The sequence below is a fragment of the Kwoniella dejecticola genome, chromosome 2 (assembly GCF_000512565.2).
Source record: "Kwoniella dejecticola CBS 10117 chromosome 2, complete sequence".
NCBI lineage: Eukaryota > Fungi > Basidiomycota > Tremellomycetes > Tremellales > Cryptococcaceae > Kwoniella > Kwoniella dejecticola.
The window spans coordinates 2,026,356-2,047,505 of record NC_089302.1 but is presented as its reverse complement, the minus strand read 5'-3'; the positions used below and the strand labels follow the sequence as shown (position 1 = coordinate 2,047,505).

At 47.8% G+C, this 21,150-nt stretch overlaps 8 protein-coding genes across 8 annotated transcripts; 4 read left to right on the top strand and 4 right to left on the bottom strand.

Moving 5' to 3' along the window:
• Window positions 1-184: 184 nt before the first annotated feature.
• On the bottom strand, window positions 185-4,934 carry I303_102194 (phosphatidylserine decarboxylase; the record flags this gene model as incomplete). Its single annotated transcript, XM_018405022.1, has 12 exons — window positions 185-387; window positions 483-560; window positions 688-1,269; window positions 1,331-1,397; window positions 1,472-2,512; window positions 2,571-2,705; window positions 2,764-2,942; window positions 3,020-3,752; window positions 3,829-4,026; window positions 4,095-4,190; window positions 4,255-4,423; window positions 4,513-4,934. The coding sequence occupies 12 exons, from the start codon at window positions 4,932-4,934 to the stop codon at window positions 185-187; spliced, it is 3,903 nt and encodes a 1,300-aa protein (XP_018265303.1).
• A 782-nt stretch (window positions 4,935-5,716) lies between these two features.
• On the top strand, window positions 5,717-7,669 carry I303_102193 (uncharacterized protein; the record flags this gene model as incomplete). Its single annotated transcript, XM_065968489.1, has 4 exons — window positions 5,717-5,796; window positions 5,896-6,215; window positions 6,357-6,949; window positions 7,127-7,669. 4 exons carry the CDS (start codon window positions 5,717-5,719, stop codon window positions 7,667-7,669), a joined length of 1,536 nt encoding a protein of 511 aa, XP_065824561.1.
• Window positions 7,670-8,216: 547 nt separating this feature from the next.
• I303_102192 (serine/threonine-protein phosphatase 2B catalytic subunit A1) lies at window positions 8,217-11,263 on the bottom strand (the record flags this gene model as incomplete). The annotated part of the gene is made up of 15 exons (XM_065968488.1): window positions 8,217-8,694; window positions 8,769-8,888; window positions 8,948-9,032; window positions 9,098-9,199; window positions 9,259-9,350; window positions 9,409-9,537; window positions 9,598-9,675; window positions 9,738-9,877; window positions 9,941-10,086; window positions 10,146-10,257; window positions 10,314-10,412; window positions 10,470-10,495; window positions 10,549-10,607; window positions 10,672-10,817; window positions 11,120-11,263. The coding sequence occupies 15 exons, from the start codon at window positions 11,261-11,263 to the stop codon at window positions 8,217-8,219; spliced, it is 1,956 nt and encodes a 651-aa protein (XP_065824560.1).
• Window positions 11,264-11,785: 522 nt separating this feature from the next.
• Window positions 11,786-13,208, top strand: I303_102191 (uncharacterized protein; the record flags this gene model as incomplete). The annotated part of the gene is made up of 4 exons (XM_018405025.1): window positions 11,786-12,267; window positions 12,363-12,510; window positions 12,580-12,676; window positions 12,763-13,208. The coding sequence occupies 4 exons, from the start codon at window positions 11,786-11,788 to the stop codon at window positions 13,206-13,208; spliced, it is 1,173 nt and encodes a 390-aa protein (XP_018265306.1).
• A 348-nt stretch (window positions 13,209-13,556) lies between these two features.
• I303_102190 (uncharacterized protein) lies at window positions 13,557-15,394 on the top strand (the record flags this gene model as incomplete). The annotated part of the gene is made up of 6 exons (XM_018405026.1): window positions 13,557-13,741; window positions 13,920-14,189; window positions 14,317-14,431; window positions 14,557-14,706; window positions 14,861-15,022; window positions 15,137-15,394. 6 exons carry the CDS (start codon window positions 13,557-13,559, stop codon window positions 15,392-15,394), a joined length of 1,140 nt encoding a protein of 379 aa, XP_018265307.1.
• A 307-nt stretch (window positions 15,395-15,701) lies between these two features.
• I303_102189 (uncharacterized protein) lies at window positions 15,702-17,393 on the bottom strand (the record flags this gene model as incomplete). The annotated part of the gene is made up of 3 exons (XM_018405027.2): window positions 15,702-16,995; window positions 17,082-17,221; window positions 17,355-17,393. The coding sequence occupies 3 exons, from the start codon at window positions 17,391-17,393 to the stop codon at window positions 15,702-15,704; spliced, it is 1,473 nt and encodes a 490-aa protein (XP_018265308.2).
• A 468-nt stretch (window positions 17,394-17,861) lies between these two features.
• On the top strand, window positions 17,862-18,694 carry I303_102188 (uncharacterized protein; the record flags this gene model as incomplete). The annotated part of the gene is made up of 3 exons (XM_018405028.1): window positions 17,862-17,966; window positions 18,049-18,207; window positions 18,359-18,694. The coding sequence occupies 3 exons, from the start codon at window positions 17,862-17,864 to the stop codon at window positions 18,692-18,694; spliced, it is 600 nt and encodes a 199-aa protein (XP_018265309.1).
• Window positions 18,695-19,186: 492 nt separating this feature from the next.
• Window positions 19,187-20,405, bottom strand: I303_102187 (histone H3; the record flags this gene model as incomplete). The annotated part of the gene is made up of 7 exons (XM_065968487.1): window positions 19,187-19,275; window positions 19,343-19,417; window positions 19,472-19,548; window positions 19,640-19,754; window positions 19,829-19,874; window positions 20,307-20,317; window positions 20,402-20,405. 7 exons carry the CDS (start codon window positions 20,403-20,405, stop codon window positions 19,187-19,189), a joined length of 417 nt encoding a protein of 138 aa, XP_065824559.1.
• Between the last annotated feature and the right edge of the window lie 745 nt (window positions 20,406-21,150).

Here is a 21,150-nt window from a genome sequence, read left to right as displayed (position 1 = left end):
GTACAATGGGATTTATGTAAATGTCATTTTTCGTTATGTTTCGTTCTTCGTTGTTCGTTATCATACGTATGTATACACAATGCTCTCCCTCACGCAAAGACTTCACCAAGCAAGCTCTTTTCAACTCTTACGCTCTTGCACTCTTGCTCTCGATATCCATTGTCCATCAATTCATACACCTCTCCTAAGCCTTCTCAATGGCGCTTGCGCTCGCAGGAGTAGTCATCCCGCTAACTACTCCCGAAGCGTTATTCGATTTCTTGGTACTCCTGCCTATCCCGCTACCCATCCTTACTAGCGTCTCGATACTAGCTCTTCCATTCTGTAATAAATCTTCATCGAATTTCATAGACCCTTTCTCGAAGAGACAAACAATCGTTGAACCGCCTAAATTACCCATCACCAACAAACGCAAAAGATTAGCCAAATCTTCACCTCCTTGTCATGATTGCAATCATCAAAATGAGGTGGACTAGACTTACCAAATGCGAAATATCCCAATTCGTCCGCTCGATCAACTTCTTGGCCCTCCTCGACCGTCGTAAGTATACTTCCGACCACTGAAAACATCAACGCGAGCGCATCAGCCTCAAATTTCGCTGTACATTTCGTGCAACAGACTAGCAGCTGAGATCAAGCAGAAATAGCAAAAGCAGGAAAAAGAAGTAGAAACAAAAGTTAACCCACTCATAGCTCCAATCCAGACAGTCATCACCAGTCCAAACTCTTCACTCTGAATCGGAACTACTTTTCTCACATTCTCACCATACACGTCCAACGTCGTCCTGATCGCCTGCGGGTTGACCGTATAATATTCCCCATCTATCAATGTCATCTTGCCCACCACACCTTTCACAGGCGAATGGAACCTGTGATAATCCTGAGGAGCCAATCTGAAAATAGCCAGTCCTCCACCCTCATACCTTGCAGCCACATCTTTGTAATTCGGTCCGAGTAATCGGGCAACCGTAAATTCACGTCCCTTGATCCAGATCGAAGTAGCTTCATTGACAGTTTCAAAAGCCATCATCCTGCAATCTGCACAACTGACTAATCTCCCCTCGTTGGAGGGTTCATCAACGGGTCGAGCGTCAGGTTTCAGTTTTCGGTAGAAGAACTCGTTGAAATTCTTGAACGAGTCAAGGGGATCAAGGATCTCGTTGGTGTCAAGATTGTGGAACGCGATGAAACCTGGTATATCGATTGCGGAGGATGGCGAATCGTATTTCAGGCCCTGTTTGACGGATAACGACTTGAGTAATTTACGAGCTACATTGAGACTGATGGTAAGCTTATGCCTTCAAATCTGTCATGGAGCCGGAAAGCTCACCTCGCACACTGTGCATTTGGCCTTTGGCACCTTTATACAAGACTCGAATACCCAGCCTCACGTAAACCTACAAATACGTTTCCGATCATCAGAATAACCCCCCATAGAGTTTCGAAAGAAGCACAAGGCGATGTCACTCACAGCCATCTTTTCCTCTTGCAATTGTCCAGTTCGCCTGTCTTGCACCAAGATGTTCGCAGAATTCGCTCCGAGAGCGTAAGAACCAATCGCTACCTTGTTCACGATCTTCGACAAGAACTTCCTTTGAGCTTGTGACGAGGTAACATAGTTCGCAGTGACGATTCTATCGACTCTTGACCAATCGGCCGACGCGCAAACAGCCAGATGAGTGACGATGTCTTGTTCAGACTTTTTCCCTAATCTCGGTCTGTGACACAATGGACAAGTCTTGATGTTGATTACTCTTTCTCGATCGTCTTCGGGTGGTGATTCCGGGTCATTATCGAGCTCTTCCGTTTCCGAATAGGTAATTGATCCAGGAGTGGTGTCTCCTCCATCATCGTAGGTGTCTCGTTTGTTCTGGTTGGAAGGAATAGTCGTTCCGTCTACTGAAGCCGTTCGTTCCACTTTCACAGCCGGTACATCACGATCGGACGCCGAGATCGGTTGTACATTGCCCGCGACATCTTCCCCGTCTTTCGCAGCTCCTTCTTGATTTTTTGGCCGGCTCCTCTCAATGTGTTCAGCGAGCTCATCAGGATCCACGCCGGCTGAGGGGTGAATATTACCCTGAGGTCCGGTAGTATCCAGACCTTCTTGAGCCGGTCGAGCTGAGATAGCAGGCGTAGCTCCCCCGAGACCATTGGCGGACGTCAAGTCGTCGGTCGAGACTTTCTCTTTCTCGGATCGCGATTTGGTCACTTCGTTCTCCAGGCAGTGTATCACTTCTTCCATAGTCAATTCATCCTTCTCAGCTGATTTGCCGCAGATTTCGAAGTACCCCTCGATAGTTCGTCGGGTCAAGGTCGAGCCAAGCGAATCCAACATGGCAGTCAATTCAGTGTACGACATGCAGCCAGAATCGTCTGCGTCGTATTGAGTGATGTATTGTCGCCAGAATCGTTGACGAAGCGCATCGTAAGGTTCGTATTTGGCTCGGACTGTAAGCTTGGGCGAGTGTCTGGCTTCCCAAGACACGTCTTTCTCGGTATTGAGGTTGAGCTAGCGAGAAAGATCCGTCAATTCGCAGTCGTCAAAATTCAAATTTGACTGTGCTCACTGTAAACTCCTTCATCTCGTGCTTTCCATCCACGTTCTTGTCATACAGCCCAGTCTCAGGATCGGGTTTGGGTGCATCCGCAATGAGCTCGCTCAACGGCAAAGTGCATGTTCCGACCATATCGTTTCCAGATACCTGCGCGGTCGTTCATTTGAGCCAACGAGTTAAAGCTAAAAACATGCATGAAACTCACCTTGTCCCAATCAAGAACGGCAAACTGCATCGTGTAAGAGCTCTCGTGTCGTCGGACATGGAAGAGCAACTTCTCATCCCACGTCGGATTTAAGGAATGTCTGATTACTCTTGTACGGAATACCTTCTTCCCGAACGAAATCACAACGAAGGGGTCCATATCGAACGAAAATTTCAAGGCTGTTAAGATGGAGTTTACCATTGTTAGCTAACAGTAGACGAAAGTTGTCAACACTTAGCTGAATAGGGACGCGCACCATTCTTCAATTTCGGTAAATCCTCTGCACCTTTGATTTCAAGAATGACAATACCCAAAACTTCTTTGCCTTGACTCGCATCAAAGTTGAACCCTCCTCTCTTCGATCTCTTTTTCTCTACGGTCTGCGATTGACTTTGACTCTGAGTAGAAGATCCTGTTCTTGACTTTCCACGCTTGAAAAGGGGGCGTCGTGTCTTCGTTCCTCCAGGCGTCATAGCACCGGGCGTACCGACTGTAGAATCACTCGAAGTAGCTTTGCCCATCGAGGGTGTGAAATAATCACCCTGAGAACCAGTCTTCGAAGGTGATTTTGGCCCGGGGACGATCGGAGCTGGAGCCAATAATCCTGAACTGTCTCGTTTGGCTTTCGAATCTGGTAGTCCAGCCGTCTGTTCGCTAACACCGGCAACGGCGCTTTCTACTACCGAAGGAGATTCACTTAATCCCATGGGAGTTTCGGATTCTTCCTCTTCTAGGGCATCTTCAAATTCGTCGTCCGAGGACGAGCTGGACATTCCATCGTCCGACAGTAGATCTTCTTCATCTTCACCTTCATCATCGTCTTCTACATCGTCAGGAACAGGCTGTCCAGCGACGGGCACGGTCTTGTGGCCGCCTCGCATGGACGAGACGATACCGGACATGGCGGAAGCCACGACTGAGGTGGGTTTGGCGAGAGTTGATGGTCTGATAGGCTCTTGTCGCATTTTCACGGTCCCAATTCCTTTGTGCTACGTAGTGCGCCAAATAATTAGCTAAGATCAGAGAGGTCTCGTGGTGTACCCGAGACGTAAGCCGTTGACTTACCGCCGGGACGCCCAAGACACCATTAGCGTGTCTACCGACACTAGCTTGTTCGACTAAGGATCCGTATACTCGTCGGACTCTCTTCAAGGCGTCTTCAGGATCGCTGGCCTCTTTTGGAGGTACAAAGCCAATCTGGAATGATACTGATCCGGTGACTGTGTGCTTTCTTCGGGTAGACAAGAGTTTCTGCGTTGAAAGCTTTACACGAAATGAAGTATATAAGCCTTTGTCAGCATGCTATAATGAGAGCTAGGACGCATACTCACCGGTATGTTTTCGTGCCAAAGGTGGATGTCGCCTTCGTTGAACCACTTCTCGACCGGTATAGTCAATTCGCCCATGTACTCTTTACGCATAAGATCCTGGCAAAGTCGGTTGAGCTGTGAGCTTGCATCGCTCGCAAGGAAGAACGGCGCCTTAGCTCACCTTGTCCCACAAGACACACTCTATACCTCTTCCTCCGATCACGCCGGTCATACTAAGGTAAATCGGAAAATCAAATGTGCTTGTTTCCGCGGGGAACGTAGGATCCAGTGATTTCTTGATTACTTTGGTGGAGAAACGGGAAGAAGGAGGCATGAGGAGGGTGAGGAATCTTTCATTTCAACATCACACATGATTAGCTTTACAAACATACTGCGACTCCTTGACCCCGCTAGGCGGTAAAGGGGGACTTGGACTTACGGATCAGAAGTACCTCCTCTGTCTTTCGCTACGAGACCTTTGGCACTGACGACTCTTACTCTGAGATAGGCAGCGGGTTCTTCACCTTCGAGGGGTTTTCTAGGTCCTTGGGCGGCAGAAGCGATCTGTGCGGGGGTCATGCCCACTCCTGCTGGAATTTTAGCATGTCTAGATTTCCTTCTACCGAATCTACCTGATCTCGCTGTGTCTGGTAACCCAGAGTCCGAGGAGATCAAGGTGTTGGTCGTATCTGATGGACCGGGTGAAGGGGCTCTGGACGATCGGAAAGTTGAAGCTGCCATTTTGAGGGGCTTGGAAGCTAGTCTCTTCAGTCTGGGTGGTCGGGACGGTGTATCAAGGGAGTTATCGTTGGGGTTGTTGGGGTTGGAGTGGGCAAGGGCGGCATCTGTGTTAGGTGACATGGTCGTTCCGTTTGCAGAAAGTAGAATGGACGGGTGTCTGAAGGGAGGGAAGTTAATGATATATATATACATATATATCAGAAGGGAGAAGCAGATGAACGCTGTATCCTCGAGGCAGAGGTAGGGGAATGTGATTCTGTAAGAGAATTGAGGGGGAAAGTGTGGGGTAGGTTGATGATCCGTGCTCGACAATTGACAAATGACGTGGAGAGCCTCGATCCCCTGCCGCGTGTATGTGGATCAAAGGAAGAGCAAGAGTAGTCGATGGGGAGAAGGGATTCTCTCACTGGCTTCCGTGGGCTATGCAGAGTCTTCCTTCGTCGTCCAAGCAGTCAATCAGCACATATCTATCTACAATGATTAGATCTCAATGGCACGCGCGTACCATGCACAACACAGCATACGAATCCCGCTACGAGCAAAGATTATCGAAACCATTCGGGACCTGACGAAACGAAATGAGTGACGTCTTGGTACCTTGAAATAGATTCATTAGCAACAACATGTATTAAAGGTCCTCTTATCGATTACCGCCTGATTTGTAATGATCTTGTTTGTCGGCAATCATATGAGAGCCAGATAACCGGTGATGAAAAGAGGAAACACTTTGGTACAAGTACTGTTATTCTGGATGATCATTTTGGAAAGATCTGATCTCAACATCTCTTGGTATACGGCACAAGACTAACCCTTCTGATCCTCTCGCGAGCCAACATCGCGACAAAGAAAGGGTTCCGCAAGACTAAGTCGACGTACAGGGTAACGAGGGAAGACCCCACACGATGGCTCCTGCTGCTCATCCTCCTCTCACTCCCTTCGGATCGGCTCTAGCTGGTGCTCTAGGTTCTGTATTTGCGAATGCGTAGGTCTGGTCACCATCTACTTTTCGACCTGCTGCACAGATGGTAACGTATCTTGTACACCGTTGGACCAGATGCTGACTGCTCATTGTTTTCCACAGTGCCGTCTATCCTCTCGACACAATCAAAACCCGACTTCAAGCCGAGGACGATGACAACGACGACGACACCAACGACACTGATCTCAAAGATGTCGACCTAAATTCTCCTCACTCCCATAACCAGGACGAGAAGGATCTCGACCCAGGGACGCGCGATCGGAAACGCCAAACTCGATCAATATCAAATATACAGAAATACATATATGCCAAGATCAAAAGATGGGACATGTTAATGATGTTGCTCAAGATCCTTAAGAAAGAAGGTATATCAGGGGCCTTCCATGGGTTTGGAGCTAGTATGATAGGGACCTTCTCTCAGCGTATGTCCGCACTACCTATTATCATCTTATCACAATCATCATCATCTATCAAGGTTTAATACCTATTGTGTCATCTATCTTGGCGACAGATCAAACTAGCTGAGCTGATGAGACCTGCTTATTGCTCATCGGTGACTTCAGAATTCGCATATTTCTTCTTCCATACTCTTCTACGTACTTCCTACCTCCGTCGACTCTCATCGGCGTCCAGGATTCCTTCTTCTTCACCCTCCAAATCGAATCCTATAAGCCCACCATCAATCTCGACACCTGCAGAATTACTCCTCGGCGCTCTGGCCGGCGCGTTAGCTCAGATATTCACTATCCCCGTCCAAGTCATCGCGACCCGTCAACAACTATGGCAGCCGGATCCCATTTCGCATGCACCAGGTCCAAATCCAACTTCTAGTACTAACACCAATACAACACAAAAGACTCAGAGTAAGACAGGCTCATCCGCACCAAGTTTACTAGAAACCGCCAACGAAATCATCAGTGAGAGCGGTATAACCGGCTTATGGACAGGCCTGAAACCGGGTCTAGTCTTAACTTTCAATCCAGCAATAACGTACGGCGTATTCGAACGACTCAAATCGTATCGGCTGTCCAAGCGTTCCGCCCTCAGCCGCGATCACAGCGGAAGTACAGCGGGTAAATTAGGTGTTGGGGAGGCGTTTGTGTTGGGTGTAATTAGTAAGATGTTAGCTACGGTCGTTACGTATCCTTACATCTTTGTGAGTCTGAGTCCGAGTCTAGGTGTATTGTACGCGTATCCTTCTCCCTCTTGACACTTGCAGAGACTGCTTTGCGTTTTCTTGCTTGTTGCCGCCATACCCAGCCTGAATCCACTGAATCGAGAGGAAAAGGGAGGAGAAGAGGGAAAGAGCTGATCCCATTCCTCACATATATAGGCAAAAGTAAGACTCCAGGCTAAAGCTTCTCCGGAAGAGGTGCAATACGACACCGAGCACAGCTCACCCTCAACTTCCGCACAACGTGAGACTCACATTGGTGAAGACACAAATCAGGGCTCTAGCACGACCGAAGTCGAGGCCGACAAGACTGCTCAACCAGATTCCCAAGACAAGGTGACTCCATCTTACGCATCAATCGCATCGGCTACACCAGCTTTCGGATCAGCTACCATCGATCTACCCAAAAACCAAGACCAGAATGAATCAGCAGAAAAGACAGTTCGACCGGGGTTAAACAAGAAACGTGGTCAAAGTCACAAATACCACCATCATCACAAACACGCCTTATCGCTCCTTCAAGCCGTTTACGCAGAACACGGCTTCAAAGGGTGGTATAAAGGCTTGACTGCCCAAATCGTCAAAGCCGTCTTATGCCAGGGGATCTTATTTGTTTCCAAAGATCAATTCGAGTCGTACGCTTGGATCCTGTTAGTTGGGCTCACTACACTGAGAAGGCGATTGAGGTTATCGTCTGTCTAGCCTGGTTAGATACGCGAATCAGTTGGCTGGATCTGAGTGTATTTGAGTATGAAATCTGTTCTTATATATCTACTTCTACTTCTACTTCTACTTCTACTTCTACTCTACTTCTACTGGACAGAACATTACTTGCCGATCATGCTTGCGTATCGGCGTATTGGCGTATTGATATTGGCGTGTCAGCCGAATGCATGTAAGATACCTCGGCGTATTCATGGGGTATTGAAATGCAGTCGACCTCGCACTTTCACGATGCATGACAAATGATCTCATCTCATCCTGACTTATGTTCCTCACCTTGCTGTGCCCTGCATCAAACATCATCTTCAACTCACAACTTCAGCTTCAGCTTCAGCCGCAGCATCGGGTATATATACATGTATAGTTCATTATCGTATCATATCGAATCATATGGAATTATCTAGCGGATCGCACCGGAGCTTATCCCACATCACATCACATCACATCAAATCACCTTACATCAACTCACGGCTCATTAAAAGGGGGATCGGATAGTACATTCAGTCAGACTTGCTCTTATAGCTAGCTACTCTCGAGTCTTGGACGAAGTCGGACTAGCGATGACCTCAGCCAACCTCTCTAATTGTCCATCCCCATTCGCATCTTTGCCATCTACCACATCCCTGATAAGATGCATCGTGTTCTCCAACGATCGTCGTCTGTTCGAAGGGGAAGTCTTGGTAGTTCCAAGTGAAGTCTGCCTTGAATGTCCTCTTCGCCACGTCATACCTCCCCCTCCGCCGCCGCCGCCGGGTGACGAGGGTGTTCCCGGAGTTCCGGGGGATTGAGGTGATATCGGTGAATGAGAATATGCTTGTGTAGGTGTTCCTCCAATGCCTCCGCCCACGCCTGCGGCACCAGCTTGAGCTAGAGGCGAATCTATCAGAGGAGAAGCTGGTTCGTCCGGTGTATGAGGTGTTGTACCCGATGGAGAAGCGGGGTTCTCTTCATCCGGATCAATGATGTCAGGAGGTAATCTCTCATTCTCAATGTCGCTCTTTCGACTACCCAACGAAAACCAAATCAGGGTCAGTCCCATGAGCAGCGTGTGAACAACCGAAGATCAGGGCCGACTCACGCATCCTCGAAACCTTGGATAGCCTCTTTGATTCCCTCGGCGCCAGATGCGAGCATACCTGCAGGTAGAGTATTTGATCCAGATATAGACTTGAGCTCCGATACTCGTTCCGACTCCTCTCTGATTTCGGTAGGAATTTCGTCAGCTCTCATCCGCGACTGAGACGACACCTGACTCACCGTAACAAGGCGAATACTCGAGACATCCTGCCAACAGCCAATATTTTGTTCTTGATGATTTGTCTCCTTTCCGCCGAGACATCGGCTGCAATGCAGTGCAATACAACAACCTTAGCGGAGCTCTTCCCAGACTGATGGTGTGCAGCTTACCCTCCGGTGTCTCCGGTGTGATAGCCATAGGCGTCTCCTCCTCCTCTTCCTCCAATTCCTCCTTAGTGCAACAATTCAAAATGGCGATCAACATATCAGTAACTGCCATAAGTATGTCAGCTGAATGCTCCAGTAGGAAGTTCTCTGCATGGACAGCTCACTCTTTTCTCCCACGAAGGGCAAACTCCAAGTGAATACATCCATGAAGTTCGGTAACCAGTACGGATGAGGTGTGCAATTGAATTGACGAATGCTACAAACCAATCTCTGTCAGCCGGATTTCCATCGCAATGACTGAAACAGCTGCTCACTTCATGACATTTGATTCGTATTTCAACACAGCTGCCTTATTCGAGTAGACATCCAGATAATTGGGAGCCGAGAAGATGGTCATTACTGAAGGGAAACCTGTGGTCTTGGTCTTTCGGTACATTCGATATCTGCAATCTCATCGTCAGCTAGTCTGCGGCCCAATTATAATCTCCCGTCAGCTAGCTCACCCAGCATCCTGAGCCTCGTGAGCTCTTATGATAGACAACAAGTTATTCCTTTCCAAGAATTGGCAAGCAGCATTGTACCTATGAATCCATCATATCAGCTTGTTCCCCTACCGTCGAGAGTGATGGAAGAGATAACTTACGTGAAGAAGTAACTACATCCCCTGACATGGTTATGTATGAAGGTATCGTTTGTCTTTTCCGATCCGAAGTCTTCAAGCGGGTCCGCCCATAGGATATCGCACATCAAACCGGAAGTCGGAGGTTCTCTGAATCGGTTGATCTGAGCATGTCATCAGCATCAGCTACCGAGACTACATCTGCATATTTTCGACAGCTGACTCACGGCTCGTAGATCATCGAGGGTATGCAATTCAGGAGACAATCCACCGTGAATGCACAAAAATTGTTTGTTCATGATAGCTGCCAAAGGGAGATTGCAGAAACTCTCCATACATGCGTTGTAGACCGTTTCAGAGTATTTGTGCTTGCCTAGTCATAAAGGCAGAGTTATCAGCTGCTGCGCCGCACAGGTTGAAATGACAGCTCACATTCTAACTTGAAGGTGAAGTAGTCTGTCAAATGTCGACATTCGTGATTGCCCCTCAACAAGAAAAGGGTATCGGGATACCACATTTTCAAGGACCACAGATAGAGCACACACTGACAAAGGCTCATGAGCTACGGTCCTTAGTTGGGATGGGAGACCGGGAGCTCACTTCGATGGAGAAGTACCCTCGATCCACATAATCTCCCAAGAACAGATAACGCGTCTCAGCAGGATTACCTCCAACCTCGAATAGCTTCATCAGGTCATACTATCGTGTTAAACTATCAGCTAGCCGTTCACCCGTGGAGAAGCAATCATAGCTCACATATTGTCCATGGATATCACCGCAGACTATTGAGCAATTCATCAGCTATGCAACAGGGAGAAGCTCTGAGCTAACATACCAGTTATGGGAGCATCGATCTCCAACAAATTAGGCTCATTTCTCAATAACTCCCCTCCCCTATCGAAATCAAGACGTATTAGCTTGCTGCGAACAATCATAAGCAGTTTGAAGTTGGACCCACTTTTCGAGAATGTACAAAGCTTGCTCCTCGGTCAACCGACCTTCCCTGTAGAAATGGTTCTTCAAGAAAGCAATATCCGGCTTGCTCTTATCTGTCTTGGAGAAGAACTGTTCTTCGGTAGGCGTATACATCGCTGGTGCTTGCACCTGATTAATCAAGTCAAAGAGATCAGCGTTGTCGCCCCACAGTTCTGGAAGAAACCCCTTCGCGGACCGCACACATGAACGATCCGAACGATCCAGTAGATAGGGAGGGCATTGGTGAAAGAGCGTTCAGTAGAGAGAGAGAGCGTCCAATCGAGGGAAATCACGGAAAGCAAAGCCATATAGCCAGCTTGTAATATTTGATTGATGTCCCTCAAAATCCCTGCAAATCGTATTTGAATGCCCGTCTGACCGACACCGACAGTGTCGCTCCTTGCTTTCCGCCACTCGCTTGATCAACTCACATCTTTGACTACTCTCTCCGTCGTACTGACAACATCTCCATTCTCCAGCTGATGCTGCGTGAAGTCTATTTCAGGAATGACGATGTTGGATCGATTGGTGATGGCCGCCATGGCATTGGCAGTCTGAGTCGCTGGGGAGGTCATGGCGTATAGGTGTGGGCGGAGGTGTGCGTGGAGCTAGGTGTGTGATTTTGGTCAAACGACCACTGATTGATTTCCTCCTACTTGATTATACTTTGCTCGAGGAGTTGTTCTAGGATATCGCAATTGATCTGACCTGCAGTGAACGATTATCCTATAGCACGAAGTAAATGATGATGAAGGTAAGAAAGCTAAAAGTGAATCCTTATGAATGGGGGTGGATAAATGTGACTGAAATGCATGCTATGACACGCTCTGATCTACTGTGACTGCTGGAGTGGAGTGGGGCCCTCAACAAGTAACAACCAATAAGACGCGCCTCAATCGACGATGACGACATAACTCCGTAAACACCGATTAGGCAATGAGTGCGTTGAATGGGTGTACCATATATAAGCGAACGACAACCGAACGACAACCAAACGCAACCAAGTTCCAGCTAATCTAATCTATCAGAATCCCGTCATTCACATTTGATCTATTAAGGAAACACTGAGTTCACCCCACATCGCTCAGCCAGACACAATGCCAACAGTGGAAGACTACTTCGATGACGACACCGACCTCCCCTTGCCCGGCGCATCCGGTGCTTCCGGCTCAGGCTCAGGATCAGGCTCCAAACCAAGAGGTTTACAAGGAAGCGGACTTCAAGGCGCCTTACTGGAAGAGATAGGTGATGCGAACGAAGACGATGATATGGATTATGCGCAATTAGCAGAACAATCCAGGGGTGTTTTCGGTGAAGGTGCAACTGCTCCTCCACCTACAAGCGGAAATGGAAAAGGCAAATTGGTAGAACGAAATACCGATAACGAATTGAGACCACAAGGCGGAGGTCCTGGAGGACCTGGCGGACCTGGCGGACCGCAGATGAACCCCAATACACCGATGGGAGGGTTCATGGGTGATATGATGCGTCTCCAAGCTGCAGAAGATGAAAGATTGGAAAGACTGAAAAAGCAGTTCGGGAATGCCAATGTCGCTAAAGATCCAAATGTCTACAAGAAGTGAGTTACCTACTCCAGATTATTTCAGCTACTCTCCGATTGATGTGGACGATCTGACACCGAATGAATTGGAACTGATTGGTGCATTCTACCAGGTGGAACACTGTGTACCCCCTATACTTCGATGCCAAGGTATCGGCCAACGACGGTAGAAGGATACCTCGACAAAGCTCTATCTGGTGGCCGCAAGCAACCCACATAGCTCAGGCTTGTAGAGTATTGGGTCTGCCCAGCGTTCTAGAGGTAAGCTGCTCCAACAATCAGACTAGCATTTGCGAATGGTCAGCTTACGATGCCTATGGAATCGAACAGCCCGATAGATGTCATCCGGCAGACTGGGAGAATCCAGGTCGAGTCAAAGTGCAGATCGAGCGAGATGGAAAATTCCTCAATCCCATAATCAAGAATCGTGCGTTGCGTCGGTCCTCCGCTTTGTGACGTGTGAAATTTTCTGCTTCATTCGAGACATGCTGATCGAGCTCTTTTTGGATATAGGGACCCAATTATACAAACACATCTCCGACCAAATCCGCCAACGAAATCCAGATCTGACTTATTCCAAGCCTACCTCCAGCAAAAAGCCCTCATCTAAAACACCCTCCTCTGCCAAGCTGAAGAAAGAAGAGGCAGGAAAAGGCAAAGGTAAAGGTAATGGTAAAGGAAAGAGATCAGTCGATATCAAGAAGAAAGCTATCGTCAAACCAACCTCAACTAGACCACCTCTCGCTCCTCAACCTGTCCCTGCGCTAGACGATAGACTGCCCCTTCACTCGCCCGTGGTGCCTGCCGGAGTGGCTATAGCGGCTATCAAGCGGGAGAAAGAGCAAGAGAAGGAAGCTAAGAAGTCTGGATTGAGTCTGGGCAGTGCGGCAGATGAAGAAGGTGGGAAGAAGGAGAAGATGCCTAAGATGAAGAAGATCGTGGTTCGGGGCAAGAGGTAGTTTGCGTGCTATCTTTTGGTCCCTATCACAAACAGTACCATCGTATCGTATCATTCTGCGTGAAAGTACGATGTATCCTAAAAACGCCTTATGATCAATCAATATGCATTGCATCTTATGTTATATCTGTAAGCCTCTCTCTAGGGACAGCGAGGTGCAGTTCGGCCGCAAGCGTGGGAAAGCTGCTCGCGTTTCATGCCTGATGACGCCCTTCGTGGCTTCTGAAAGTTGAAGTGAAAGTCGAAAGTCACTATAAGTTATTCATCTTTCAACCTGATTTCATTCAGAAGGTAGCAATCCACATTCAGTCATCTGGTCCGCTTGTGCAGGAATCGATATCGCGACAGTATGACAACCTTACCAACATCAGCCCCGGCCCCCGCCCCAGCTCCTGCTATATTACCGAATCCTCACTCTAACCCGAATCCGAAATTTAGCATCAACAAAACTCCCAATGTACATACCATCAGCATCAATGATTGGGAGATCGAGACGATCAAGAAACCTATTTTGAATGGGAAAGAAATTGATTCGTAGGTCTCGCTCAGCTCCCTTCACATCTTCATCTCCAAATTCAGCTTCCTCTTCCTACCAACTTAGCATTTGCTTAATTGTATATTCTGTTGGGCTTTTGCCTAGTATTCAGTGAAGCTGATTTAGCTGAGCTGATAATATGATATGACATGATATGACTATGTTGCGATCAAACAGAGCCGAACGATCGTTGAATCTACCATTACCCGAAATGACCTTTGGCAACAATTCCATCCGACTCACTTATTCCCCTGGTTCTTCCTCGTCCGCTTCTTCTTCTTCAGCCTCAAATTCAAATTCGAGCGGTGGACAAGGAGATAGTGAGAAGAAAGTAGAATTGAAATTCGATAGTATAAAAGCTCTGGCTGGGGTAGCGACGGGCGAAGGATGGGAAGAGAGGGTCGGAGGTGGTGTTAAAGTTAGTATGGCTGATAAATGGACTACGAAGTGAATGTCTCATCATCTGCATTTTGTGTATTTCCCATACATGATCTGGCTTTGGTTCGGCCAGATCAGATTGCGGAACGGGGACGGAAGGTGTCGCTCATGCTTACATATCCATGACCGTCATCAGATCATCGACACATACAAACACTTTCTCAGGAGATATGCCTATACCCAGTAAACCCGTCAAACCGCACGATTGGACTTTCTCAACATGTTATTCGGGCTCTGTTGCCGGTCCATCGGTGGTTATTTTCCCCTTCCCATCCCATTCCTACGAATGCCGGATTCTTTTTTCTGTCCGCGATCCTGCTGGCTGATGTCCGCTTTGCCTTCGCCATCATCTGCCTTGATTTGGTTTGGATAATAGTCCTTCAAACCATCTCCAACGCATTCCATACCTCTGGCTCTCTTAGCTCGTCAAGATCCCGTCCTTGACCGAATACTGTTCTACGACGATGTCCCGCTATACGAGGACGAGCTGCACGATAATGGTGAATCCATCCTAAACGTCAGGATAGTAAGTGCAACTTCCATTACATTTCCAATTTCCAATTGCCATATCACGCCCAGTGTGCCGAACTCTCTCATGTCTTTCTCTCCCCAGTCCATTTAGTCATCGCATCAATGTCCACTGAGAGTATTTGAGTTGATCTCATTCCGTGCGTTGATAGCGAGTCATGCCGCATTCATTCTTCATACTTTCCCGCCTATTCTTGCGGGTCGATAACGTCTTATTCCGTTTACACGACGTGCGAATATATCACGCGTTCGGTAGTCAAGAGATCATCAAGGAAGTTTCAGGGATGGAAGTTTCTTATGATCAAGTGAAAAAGGTGAGTTCCAAGTACATTACAGCTTGGTTCTGAGTGCCTACTATATACCGGACTGGCTCAAGAAAGATGATGATTGCTGATTTTCTTCAACCTGAATGAATGATGGCTTTGTAGCACTTGGAACGATCGTCGGATCTATCACCCTTAACAGATCCGAATTGGGTCAATCAAAAGATGACAACCATCTCCTCTTCTCCATCCTCGTCATCGCTTTCTACCTCAGCAAGCAATACGGAACAAGGTTCGAAACCATGGCCTGGACTTGGTAAACGAGTGGAGGTGTTGACATTACCCAAGAGCGATTATCAAGCTGTGCAGGACGGGCTTAGTCATGTCTCTTTGCAATATTACCCGAACAAGATCAAACGGTAAGATAGGGAATAGATGGGTGTTGGAGGAGTCATCACGAATGATTATCAGACTCGTGTCGTTGGACCCAAGACATCCGGACTTGGGTATGATAATCATGATCATGATCACGAATCATGTACAATGTACCATGATCCACGATGTAAAGTCCATGATCCACTATCCAAGATCCAAGATCCAAGATCAAATGATGCATTCGCTTGAGTAGAATGGGATAGAGATAGGCATTCGGCATGCACAGCATCCCCACCTCATCTCATCTCATCTCATCTCACCTATTGATTTCAAATTCATCTATCGTGCTTGACCTTTACTCCTTTTCGTACATTTTATCCAAGTTGGTCTTTAACGCCCTTATCTCATCGAACGAAGTCTTGCAACACCCACCCACTATGACTCCATCCCATACATACTCTTCGCCTTCTGAGTTTCTCTCACTCTCCTTCCCATCTCCGCAGTCATTGTCATTGTCATTGTCATTGTCATTCTTATTGTCATTGGACTTGAATTTGGCTTTCTCCACCTCCCTCGCTATACTCAATAACCCCTTTGCCCATTCGTCCGGATCTGATCCGCCTAAAGGGGTCGACCATGATCGCGTATGTACGTCGTATACCTGTCCACCATCCGGATAACACACGAAAGATACCTTTGGCCGTTGTTCCCGTTCCCGTTGTCGTTGCAATTGTCCTTTGAGGGCATTCGTGAATTCCTTCGAGAGGGAAGAGAGGTATGAAGGATTGGTACAATTTATTCCTATCCCATTGGGTATTGGCATTGGGATTGGCTTTGTCACAGCTTCTCCAACTTGTCCTTGTCCTTGGCAGTGCATGGTAGGGGAAATCAAGGTATCCATCAATTCGTCGATTTCTACATGATAACCATTCGGGCCCATTTGGGGGAATTGGGAATTCGGGAAAGGACAAGTAATCCAAAATTTCTTCTTATACCACCCATCTTCAAGCGTTTCTGCCTTCCAGTAGTGCCGGCGCAATAAATCGTATAGCTCGCCCATGGCCAGCCGAATAGCTTTGATCTCATACAATAAAGGGATCGTCTCGAACGCTATCCACTCGATTTTCCGCCAGGTCTCTTCTACTAGCGCAACAGTCAATAATTTGTCCAAGTGGAATTTGGTCAATAGTCTGATCGCTTCTTCTTCTTGAGATTGTCCTTCTACGCTCGACTCAAAGTTGTTCATTGCCTTATCCGATCCCACTTCTGATGAGCCTGATGAGGACGGTCCGTAAGGCGGAGGATACAGCCCTGAGTACTCTGCGCCGGGTCGAAGGGTTGATCCGTATGGTCCACAGGAGAATACTACATCTTTGCTTTTGTCTGTCCTCTGGTGACTGTGAGTGACATGTGTAACTGTATTGATACTGGAGCCATGGAGGGGACTGGAAGAGAAAGCGGTGTGAACCAAGTCGATGGATCTACAGAATAGACTGTTCGTATCATAGTCCTGGTCATGGTCATGGTCCTGAGTATGGCTTGTGTCGTTGTTCTGATTCTCATTGTAAGAAAATGTCGGGGACGAGCTTGTCTTCGAGGCTTGGATAGTAGACAAGTAATTAGACAGGTTCCCAGAGGTTAACTGGTATCTACCCGGATACGAAATGGTATACATCAGTACCCATCCAACCAAGAACGCGACCTTGGAAACAAAGACAAGAAGAGAGATACCCACGTACAGGTCTCTACCAGATCCGCACCTGCCTGAGCGTACTGCCGGTGGATCCCAGCCATGATCTCCGGATTGGTGTGTAGGAGTTCTGATCCCCATAATTCCGAATTGACCGAATGGCCCATCGCCTCGAGGGTCGTTCCCTGCTCGTCATCAGGAAGACAAGCCCGACGCCGTCAGTCCACCGTGCAGTGATGAAAGCTGGGCGGGAGTTGAAGGGAAATCGAAAAGAGTTGGGGAGGGTGCGTGAGGCTGGACGAGGGGGGTTGGACTCACCATCCCGCCATCGAGTATTTTGATTCTATCTCGACCCATCTCAGAGTCGAGTTGAAGGCTAGAAACCTTGGGGGATGATTGTCCGTCTGGAAGGCGGGTCTTTTCTATTCTTTTGGATACGACTCGTCTTCAGAAGACACTGCTCGAAGATCTGTCGTTGGTCGAGGTGTATCGTAACGAAATGATATGTGAACCTCTTTCATAGAGGAGAGTTGGAAAGTCCGAGTATAACATATTCTCGAGGGTAAAATTCGAGTGGTTGACCTCCACTCCGAGTGTAATGGCGTTTCTTGTGTTTGTCCGATATTTATTCAGCAGTTCTTCGTTTCTATCCAGACATTCATTCCATCATACTCAAACACCGTGGGCACAGCTACCCAGTCAGACTTTGGAACGATAGCAGCGTCAAGTCCGTGACTATCAGACTGCCTGACCACCAAGAAGGAAAAATACGGACGACGACGACGACGACGACGACTTGGTATAATCGGCCAACCGACGAAAACGATGGACTCTCCGTCCGGTGAGACCTCCGCCTCGATTTCCGATGGCCTAGAACTCGAGTCTCTAGACTCCCAGAGTCTGTTCGTCGCTCTAACAAACGTTGAGAAGGTACGTCGTAGTCTGCCATGCGACCTTCACTCGTTCGCCTGACAAAACGCTCAACCGGTGAGCTTATGGGCGTCCATTATAGGCTATTCCTGAATTGCTACTGTCGGTCAAACCTATTTTATCGCATTTGACCACTTCCACCGCCATCGACGGTCCTAGTGTCAGCGATACGGGTGCGGATGAAGAGATAAGTGGGATAAGGGCTAGAGAAGGTGTTGAGAGGTATATGACTTTACTAGATGTGAGCTCGGACAATACTCTGCCATCAAGCATATACCACCAGTCTTCAGTCTGGGTTTCGTCTGTATCCAACCGCAGCGAGGTGGTCAAAGGAAGAAGCAGGGCTGATCATGAGCTGAAACTGATCATGCATCGTGCTGTCGCTACCATAGAAAATCCAATTCGTCCTTCGCCAGACAGTCTATTATCTACACGCTACCAAGATCCCAAGCTCCACGCTGAGTCCGCCGTCTGTCGATAATATACCCACCCCCTTCGCGACGACTCTATCCTCCTCTGCTGCTCAGAACAACGGCCCGAGAGGAGTCGAGTTGGGTCTGTATGCGAATAGGATAGAAGAGAAGGTTCTGAGTGATATGGTGGATGCGATCAAGGGGTTGAAGGCTGAGCAAGAACAATTGCAACATCAACAGCGGCGAGGAAATGAAGATGTCAATGGCAACGATGGGATGGAAGTTGAGGTTGAAAAGGATGACCGGCGTATATGACCTTGCCATATACTCTGTACTTCATGTTACAAGATGTTGTATGTATGTATATCTAAATCCATCATATCATCATGACTCCCTCCTCTTTGCAGAGCTACCCCAACGAAGCTGTCTGACTGCACGCCATATCTGTCGATGTAGACCCGTCTGAGAGTCCGCAGATTGCTTACTACCAGGGGAGGTTGAGCTGTGCTCGTGCTCCAGGCTCACATAAATATGGAACAGTAAATACATCACATCTCGGCTTTTATCTCATATATGTATCGATATATCGGATTGGCTCGAGGAAGAATAGGTGACAAAGTGTATACAGCGAAAAACGAAATGACATAACACGACATGGAATGAATGACATGTGACTCTCATCGAAGGGGACAAAAGGTTTCTCATCAAATGAAAAATTGCCAAGGGTCGAAGGAATGGAGAAAAGTAGAGAAAGTCAGGGTGATCAGATCATCGTGATACTGATCTGATCATGCCGAATTAGACCACTTAAGATCGCTCGCCTCGGAGTCTTCGGGCGAGTTGAAGATCCTTGGGTTGGATGGTAACTCGCTTGGCGTGGATAGCAGCCAAGTTGGCTAGAAAAGAGAAGTGGACAGATCAGTTTCACGAAGGAATTAGTGATATAGAGAGACTGCGACTCACTGTCCTCGAAGAGGGAGACGAGGTAAGCCTCAGAGGCTTCTTGGAGAGCACCGATAGCGGAAGATTGGAATCGGACTGTAGGGCGACTAGTCAGCTTTGGGATCTAGTATTGCGTTGTGGGTAACTCACGATCAGTCTTGAAGTCTTGAGCGATTTCTCTGACGAGTCTTTGGAAAGGAAGCTTTCTGATCAAGAGCTCGGTAGACCTGTGGATGGCAAGCATCAGCATAGGCCTACGTGGTGTGAGGCTGCGAAGGAAACTGGTTCCACAAGAGTATGATGGTAGTTTACACTCACTTCTGGTATCTTCTGATTTCTCGCAAAGCGACGGTACCGGGTCTGTATCTGTGAGGCTTCTTGACACCACCGGAGACTTGAGATGGGGCTTGCTTTCTAGCAGCCTTGGTGGCGACTGAATACGAAGAAAAGCTTGGTAAGCGCCTTGATGTATGTGAATGCGGGGAGAAGGAAGAAGAGGAGACTTACGTTGCTTTCTTGGGGCTTTACCACCGGTGGACTTTCTAGCTGTTTGCTATTGAGGCAAAGATGTCAGTGCTTGCTTCGGCATGATAGGTGTTGGGAGCAGTGAATAGGAAAAAGGTCGATATGGATGTATATGCATAGGTAACAGGACTGAGTGAGAGATGAAGACAAGGATGGAAGGAAGGAAGGTGGGCGATAAACGATGACGAGAGAAGCGGTAAACCGGTGGCAAATGCATTGCAAACATGCATGGAAGTCTGGGGCATCTCATCGACGCGTATGCATCGGCGAGGATGAGTAAAGGAACGATGACGGTGAGAGGGCAAGTGGTGATGAAGGGATAGATTGCGCCAACATCCGATGAAAGATGTATGTATGGTGGAGAGGATTTTGTATGCATGGTTGTTTGTGCGTTGTTTTCGCCTCTCCCTTCCTTTGCTTCCTTCCTCCGCGATGTCAAGCATAGAAAAGGTTTACTTACTTTAGTTCGGGCTATATGCATGCATCCATCGTATCTTCAGCATCTCCTTCTATCTAGCTATGCATGCATGCAGAAATAAGAGGACGTTGACTCACCCATTGTGGATGTATGCTAAATTGAAGTGAAAGGGTTAGTTAATTGACGATGGTGATGATGTATGTATGAAGAAGAGAGATGAGAAGATGAAAGATGAGGGGGGATGTATCTTTTTTATGTTTCTCTCTTGGGTTGGTTGGTATATGTGAAAAGCGTGAGTTGCGTCTGTGTTTTGGGTATTTGGATAATTGAAGGGGTGAGTCAACAAAGGGTTAAGTGTGTTAGATCGGTTGACGCAACCCCCTGCCCTCCCTCGTTGTGCTTGTGCTATACCCCCGTAAGTCCCCGCGCTACTTGTGTATGCTATAGCAGATCGGTGTTACGGGATTATCTCATCTCGAGTTCCAGTCGAATAGCCATAAGCAGCAAGATCAAGATCGCCGAGTGTGACTGTGATTTGGGGACTGGGTTGAGTGACACAAGTCGTGATTCGATTTTCTGTGCCGCGCCAAGTTCAAGCTTTGATTTCGGCGAGTTGCGAAGGGAGTCGAAGTATAGCCGGTTTGAATTCTTGGTGGAGAAGGAATAGACCTGTTAACTTCAATCGTCAATATCTGCGCAGGGAGACCACATAGCGGGTCCAAACGAGTACCAGCACGTTCCTGATGGCAACCTGAACATCATTTGAGCATCACAGATCTCGGAACGAGTCGTGGGTAGAGCTATCGAGGGGACGCCGCAAAGTATCCCTCGAGAGAGGGGTCAATAAGAATGCCACGATTGCCACGTGTTTGATGATCGACAAATC